Raw genomic sequence first — 8,007 nt, forward strand, 5'->3', positions numbered from 1 at the left:
TATAAAATTACTTGGCGAAGAAATTCAGACTAGGGTATTTCCCGTATTCACCGAAGTGGAACAACCCGGTTGCAAAAGAAAATGAAAACTTGGTCGTGAGAAAAGTTAAGTTAGGTCAAGTGTGGCTTAATTTTGATTGCGTAAACAATGGAAGACCCTTCCGTTCGAAGAAGGCATGTTTCTAAACCGGACGATGCAACCAGAAATGTTGAACGTCGTGGTAGAAACTGTGGTAGGCTGAGTGTTTTTAGGTTTCATTTATAGTTTTTCTCTCAAATTCAAAATCTGAAACAATTGTAATGTCAAACTTTCTGAATACATTTTTATTTCCATTGAATTGTCCAAGCATGTGGCATAAAAATGAATTATCAACTGTGGATGCAACTTTTGTCCGGAATTTCATCTTCCTGTCCAGTTGCATAATTAATTTAACAATGTATTACTCTGTATTCCAAAAGGTGGAAGAGGCAGCAAACCTGTACATCAGCATTTTGTTCCCAACAGTAGTTGGTTCCTGATGATATTTTTCTTTTACTTTTGTGCCACTGTGTTGGTATGGTATTCAAACTCAAATCTTCCACTTCCAAAACAGGCAAAAGAATCCAAACCACACGAGTTTGTCGAAGAATTAGCAAGGTATGTTTGTTTTCACATCCAATGAATTGAGATTTTTCTGAGATGTTGAATTTCTTATTTGTAACTTATTGTTTACGAAGTCTTTTGTTCTGGGAGTGATGGAAGACAGGTTCAAAAAGTATAAAGTAGTTTTTTTTATCATCAAATATTATCTTCCACTGAAAAATGCTTATAATAAATAGAACAGCTTTATTATTTTTACATTCCGCAGTCACAGAATCGGAAGATGCCTCTTTAAGGCAAAACATATTTTTATGTTATTCAACATTTATAGAGCTTGTGGAAGTCTTTGCTTGGCCGTTTGGTCAGCAAAGTCGTCTGACAGTCACACCAGCTGCACTGATGAGACCTTTTAGGTCGAAACAGTGGCCATCTGTCTGCAGCTTATACACAAATTTATAGAGCTGTCTGATTGATCGATATTTTCCACTTTGCATAGAACAGCTTTCGCACACAAATAATTTCAGGATTTTTATGATGAAACATTCATGTTTAGAAAACATTTGACAAAGTTTGTGAGTTTTGGGCATCGTGTAGCTGGGAGTACAGCTAACGAAGTTCATTCTGTGCGATACATTCTGCAAGAAGTTTTGGAAATTAAAAAACAAGCTGGTTCTTCTGTTAAGTTTGAAGTTGACGTCCAGCACCCCACAGTAAGAAAGTTGTATACTTGTGATCAAAACCTTCATGAACGTTTTGTTTAACAGCGAACATGCTGATCACCAACTTGTATGAAATATATTATAAAAGTCAAAATTAAACAATAAATGTCATTCCTTTGCATGAACTGTTTTTAATTGTTCACAGTTTTTTTTTACATTGTAGGGCTCCTTTAGTATTGATTTTCTGGGTGGTTTTGCAAGCTACTACACCAACATAACAAATACAGTTGTCAAAATATCACCTCCTGATGATCAAGGTCCTGCCTTGCTACTTAATTGTCACACCGACTCTGTGGTTGGGTCTCCAGGTAAGACACCATTTAGTTATACCTCTGTTTTGGAATGTTTTATTGCACACAGTTATTTGTTTCTGAATGCATTTGCAGTAGAGTATAATATAATTTTAAATGTCCCTAGATGAGGTGTAAACATGCATTAGAGTTGATAATTAAATTTTTAAAATGGTATTAATTATTGCCCAGAGTCCCAAATGTTTTATGAATTTGCTACGTATTTTACACGAACTGTTATTTTCAGGTGCCAGCGATGATGCTGTCGCATGTTCTGTGTTATTGGAGCTCATGAGAGCATTTGTGTCCGATGATCAAACTCCATTAAGACACCCTACCATATTTCTGTTTAACGGTGCTGAGGAAAATATTTTGCAGGCCAGCCACGGTTTCATTACTAAACATAAGTGGGCAAAGCAGGTATGTCTTTAAAATAAAATTAATACGTCTAGCTATACTTGAAATAGATGCATATTAGTATTATGCAATATGATATTACCTTTGGCTTTTTTATTCAAAGTAATCAACTCCAAGTATTTTGCACCCATGTCTTGCTATATTTAAAGACAATTTTAAAACTCTTAAAAGTTTAATACCCGATAAAACTTGTGATGTTTGGGATATATTTTGTGAATTTATGTTATTCTGCATTATGAAGGTGAAAGCATTTATAAACCTGGAAGCAGCTGGTGCTGGTGGAAAAGAAATAGTGTTTCAAACAGGACCAGAGAATCCATGGTTGTTGACTTCTTGGATAAACCACGCCCCTTATCCGTACGGGACCGTTTTTGCACAGGAACTTTTTCAAAGTGGAGTTGTTCCTTCAGACACTGACTTCAGGTTAAGAAGTGTATGTAACTTTTTCTTTGCAGACAATTTAACATTTCCAAAAGAAACTAATGCCTCTAATTCTCAGAAAAACTTTTATGTAAATTGTACCTTGTGCAGAATGAAGAAATGAACACTGTCTGTAAAATATGCTCATGAAATATTTCTATTGTTTTTTTAGAATTTTCCGTGACTATGGTAAAGTACCTGGACTTGATCTTGCGTACATAAAGAATGGTTATGTTTACCACACACAATATGATAACGCGAACATGGTTCATCCTGGGTGTGTCCAGAGGGCAGGTAAACCTTAAAGTTATGAACAATAGTTTACTTACTAAAAAAGCCATGTGAACCATGTTATTAATGTGCATGCCACCAAGCTGGATAATTAGTTTGTATAAAACACCGGCATATATAGGTGTTTTAGCTGCTTTTGGCAACAGCAGGATAATGTTTAAGTCAACAGAAGGAAATCATGCATATTTTGTTTGCACTAATGTTGGCATGGGTGATATGTCATGCATGTAAGCTTATACAATGTCAGTTGCACTAACATAACCAGTAAGCATAGACTTTGTCATGATGCATCATCACTTCCACACAAACATAATTCATTCTTGCAAAATAGTATGCATTGTGTTTGTGCCCAGTTTATCTATTAAAAAATATACTTGGCCAAAAGCAATTTTTGTGAGGATTAATTGACTTTCATTTAATGACAGTAAATTATGCAAAAGCCAAAATACATTAAATTTTTATCACCTATACCAAGGTACAGTTTTATCATCTAAAACATCTATTTGACCAAAAGCAATATGTGTGAAAACTAAAAACTTCTGCATAATAAAGTTCTTCGTTCAAAATGCATTTATTACTCCTCCTGAGGTATACAATGCAAGCATTTTACAAGTTATGTTAAAAATCTTACAGGTGACAACATTTTGGCGGTCGTGAACCACTTGGTCAAATCTCCATCCTCCTTGCTGAGTAAATCAGAGGAGTACAAGCACGGATCAGCAGCATTTTTTGATTTTCTTGGGGTTCACATGTTTCTTCTGCCGATGAGGCTGCTTAGCATACTCAATATTGCCTGCTGTGGTGCCTCCTTCGTCTACATTTTCAGAAGGGTTGTAGCTTTCAGCTCTGGAGGTTAGTGAGAAATAATGGCACATACTTGTTTACTTTTGAGGGTGGGGCTCTGCTTGTCTATGGCTTTGTAAAAAGTCAATCCCGGTGACTCACATGTGATTTATGAACTTAACATCTCAACATTAATATATTTGTACTTTTCCCAAACACTTTAACGGGTGATTAGTAAACTGTGCAACATAATGACTAGAAAGGGTTTTGTGGAACATTTCAAAATTACTATTGTTAGTTCTAATGTTAAGCACCTTATACAAAAAGACCCATTCCCTAAAAATTAACCTCTTCAGTTTAACAACTATACAAATATGGGAATCGCTCTTCTGGCACTTAAGTTTCAGTTTATTGACACCGACATTTCATCTACCATAACCCTGAGGAAGTCTCGCCGGATGGTAGACAAAACGTCGGTTTCAATAAACACTTTGGAAACTTAAGTGCCAGAAGAGCAATCCTATTAATTATTATGCCTGACAGTTGAAATAGCAGTATATACAAATAAGCGTTGCTAATAATATGGAAAATTGAAACTCTTTCATAGAAAACAGTGTTGATATGTATGGGAAACATTTGATCAAAGCAACTGCAGTGATCATCCTATCTCTGGTTGGAGCCTTGTTGTCTGCACTTTCTGTTGCTTGTGTCGTTATGTACTGTGGAAGATACATGTCTTTCTACAGTCAACCACTGCTGGCTATTTTCCTCTACCTGCCGTCATCGGTTGCTGGAATGTACTTTGTCCACTCTTGTGCAAATAAATACATGTTTAAGGTTCGTTTCCCAAACCATTTATGTACTCAGCAATGCTAGTTATGATGTATTACGAGATATTTGAAAAGCATGTTTACCCCACATGTATGTTTAAACTATTCACAAACTTACATTTAATTTTAGTTCAGAGCATTGAAAATAGCTTTATGTGATTTAATCCAATACTTTTAAATAGTTTTGTACCACATCCATTACTTACTTAATTATTTGAACAGAGAAATGTAGTTTAACTAATGTTAACCAAATATTATAAATTCAGGTAAAAAATCCATGGTTAACAGAAGGCGTGTTCTTTGATGCCTCCCTTCTGTTATTTTCAATCATTCTGTTCCAACTCAACCGACTTCAAATTCAATCTAGCTTTCTGTTGTTGTTTATGATGGCGCCTTTAGTGGTGGGAAGATGTTATTTGCTCGGCACATTTTTTTCACCAGACTCAAGTAAATATTTTATTTTTTGAAAGTTTTGTTAACATTTAAAGGTTGAAATGGATTTTTCAGCCCAGACACCCAGTAATAAAAGACTTATTCCAAAAAATATTGTATGTTAAAATTTAAAGTATTGTTAGTCAATTTTGTTTTATGGCTTTCCACACAATCCTAGCTTGTTGGTCTCATGTATATATTTAGATGTGGATGAGTGCAGTTGTTTAAAATTCAGTTTATGCCTAAACATTTCATTAATCCGAGTGATTTTCAGTTTGAATTGTTTTTTTTTTGCAGATACATCTCCCAGTGTCAGGGTTATGGCGCACCTTCTCCTTCTCTCACTCCCCATGATAATTTACATAGCTCATGTTTTTGCCTGCCTTGAATTGTTCATCCCTCTTTGCGGTCGGTCAGGAAGTCTTGTCCCTCCCGACGTCATTGTTGCTTTTCTTGTTGCTGTTTTAACGTTTGTTGGAGGAATTTTCACGACAAACTTTTTGCATGCCCTCAAGTCAACCCAGTGGTGAGTTTACTCAGTGTGCAATGTTGTAAGGGGAGAACCAAGTACAGTAAAGTATCTAAAAATTTTTTAATGTTAGTGAATAAACCACATATTATTAGGATTATGTTAGTCTCATACTTGTTATGAAAATTTTTTTTTTGTGAATTTTTTGTAATAAACATTACTTTCATAAACTTTTTTTGTTAATATTGATGTATAATATTTTCAGGTTGCTGATTCTCCTCATCTCTTCCACTGCTTTAAGTGTAATCTACTCCGTTTCCAGTTATGGATTCCCATATTCCTCAAACCCCTTACAGCCCAAACCGAAAAGACTATTTTTGCAGGTACGCATACTCCAAACAAACTTGTTTTCCTTTACATGATCACATCACATACTTGCATATAATCACATAACAGTTACTGCACACTTGTAGCTTTGATGTACGAGCTCGTAATTAGGGGCTGCATGACCTGTTCTTAAAGGGGGTGTTGATGCTGAATACTTAGGGCTGGCTAAGCATTTCATGCTATTTTGTGATTTCCCCCCCATACTGTGTATCAAGATTATTATATTCGAGAGTACAGCAGTCAAGACATGCCTAATGACCTTCTTAGGGTAGATTGACAATAATTCATTATATCTGTATAGTGCTTCTTGTTGTTATAGTAATTCTGACAATGAAAATGGTGAGAAATCACTTATATAATGTACTTATGACTATCAGCACTTCATGCTTTATTTTAGCAATATATATTTGCAGCATACCCAACGTGAGTTCTACACAGTGGACGGATCACTTTCCACAACTGATTCTGGTTTGTGGGTTAACGCCCTCGATTATAGCGGTCTAAGTATCAAGGTTGGATCAGAAGACTTGGACAAATCGCCACTGCAGGAATGTAAAGGTAAAGCCTGTTGTTTTATGTCTTTAGTTTGTAACTTTTTCTTCGATATTTTATGGTTTTTTATCAACCTTATATTTTACACCAATATTCATAATTGTCCAATATGACAGGTCTGTTTTGCCACTGGCCATTTAGTGTACCAATCAACAAACTGGTTAAGCACCCCAAATATCTTCCTGTCGCTCCACCTGCATCTGACAGAATCACAAAGGAACCCCTAGTATATGGGCCAGTGCAACATACCAGCAAAGTCTTGTCAGGTAAGTTGTTTGAAACAAAATTTACTTGATAAATTGTACATGAAGGGAATAATAACTTTGAATAAAACAGCCAAAGCTAAGATGCTGTTAATCATTTTAAGTAAACGTTTTGTACCTTTGCTTGGTTCATCATCAGTACTACTACAGGGAGTAATAATTGTAACAAAAACTCAATATGAGTGGTGGATCCAGCTTGGCTGCAATGCTTTCCTGCGATGCCAGTGATTTTAATGATCTCCAAACAATAGCTTTGATCGCCAAATAAGGACCTGCCAATGGGGAAATCCTGCCTTGCCATGCAATTGTGTGAAACACTCATGCATTGTTAGTGGTGATGCTGTGTTTCAACCGAAAACAACTGTTTGCCAAAACCAATTTTAATTTTGCAATTGTGTTTCAAGACGGTCAAGTGTTTCAACCTATAAGGTCTCATCAGTTATTGTCTCCACTTTGCTTAATTTTAGAACTTAATTATTTTTGAAAATTATTCTGGGTGAGTTTCAACATATTTTATTCATTGACCGGATATTTTGTGTTTAGAAAACACCACCAGGCGTGTCATGGAGGAAACATTTGAGTTCACAATTTCGGGACCCGACCACATGTCTCTGTGCGTAGCTCCCCTCTCATCTGTGCAGAAATCTGTCCGTCTCACTCAGTGGTCGATAGAAGATGAAGTGAAAAATGGTCGCTCGACCCCCACCAGCGATAAAACAGGTTCGCTTATTTCTACAGTGAAACACATAAAGAGACTTATGTTGAGGAGTAGCATGAAAGTTCCCAACAAACTTATTCAAACAAATTATTTTATGGGATAATAAATCTAAATTTGAAGTGCATTGTAATATCTGGTTTATCTGTATTAGTACTGTATCCGCCAACTCCCATTTCAACATTTGATACATCTTTAGGTGTTGAAGGTCGTTTCTACACTGACTGGTTTTTCATCTACTACGGCTCCGGGAAGAACCAAGTAACGCCTTGGAAACCTTGGATTAAACTTACAGTTGTGGAGGATTTAACACAGCCGGAAGACGAAGGTCCGATACTTGAGGTTGGGGTGTCAGCACATTATTACAGAGAAAGTACAGAAATTCCTGTTCCTCCACTGACTAAAGAACTCACGAAAGCCGTCAGTGAGGTCTATGATTGGACTACACCTATCACATGGGTTTCACTGTACAAAAACTTTCTCCTGTAAACATTAGTAAAAAATGTGCATACTTTTTAATTTTATGTTATGTTTTCTTGTGCTAGTATTTAATTTTTGTGTTTATCAGTGAAACTACTGCAACAACTATAGGAGGTTAAGTAATTATGATCTTTATGTACTTGCACACAACACAAATGTCTACTTTGTCAACCTTTGTTTGGCAGAAACAAAACTGACTATTGTAAAGTTTCGCACGTATTTTACACTTCAAATCTGTTCCTTAAACTTTAGGTAATAATAGATTGATTTGCTGAGCATGTCGACCACAGTAGGAACTATGCAAGTTGAGTAAAAAATTGTGGTGTTTTTATTATGTTTGTTTGACAAAAACATGTATTTTAGTCTGATTTTGTCCACTT

General features: G+C 35.8%; 1 protein-coding gene across 1 annotated transcript; it reads left to right on the forward strand.

The window, feature by feature from the left end:
- Positions 1–67: 67 nt before the first annotated feature.
- Positions 68–7,636, forward strand: LOC145891605 (endoplasmic reticulum metallopeptidase 1-like). Its single transcript, XM_082981940.1, has 16 exons — positions 68–232; positions 459–636; positions 1,133–1,289; positions 1,462–1,606; positions 1,836–2,008; positions 2,247–2,428; positions 2,598–2,719; positions 3,350–3,568; positions 4,107–4,336; positions 4,596–4,776; positions 5,059–5,287; positions 5,496–5,613; positions 6,031–6,175; positions 6,286–6,435; positions 6,976–7,152; positions 7,347–7,636. The coding sequence occupies exons 1-16, from the start codon at positions 148–150 to the stop codon at positions 7,634–7,636; spliced, it is 2,781 nt and encodes a 926-aa protein (XP_082838066.1). The 5' UTR covers positions 68–147.
- The last annotated feature ends 371 nt before the right edge of the window (positions 7,637–8,007 follow it).

The sequence above is a fragment of the Ascidia mentula genome, chromosome 1 (assembly GCF_947561715.1).
Source record: "Ascidia mentula chromosome 1, kaAscMent1.1, whole genome shotgun sequence".
In the NCBI taxonomy this organism is placed as follows: Eukaryota; Metazoa; Chordata; class Ascidiacea; order Phlebobranchia; family Ascidiidae; genus Ascidia; species Ascidia mentula.

Coding starts and splice junctions, on each gene's coding strand:
- LOC145891605 (XM_082981940.1), top strand. CDS start 148: ATGGAAGACCCTTCCGTTCGAAGAAGGCATGTTTCTAAACCGGACGAT. Junction 2,009..2,246: donor AACATAAGTGGGCAAAGCAG/GTATGTCTTTAA, acceptor TGCATTATGAAG/GTGAAAGCATTTATAAACCT. Junction 5,288..5,495: donor GCCCTCAAGTCAACCCAGTG/GTGAGTTTACTC, acceptor TAATATTTTCAG/GTTGCTGATTCTCCTCATCT.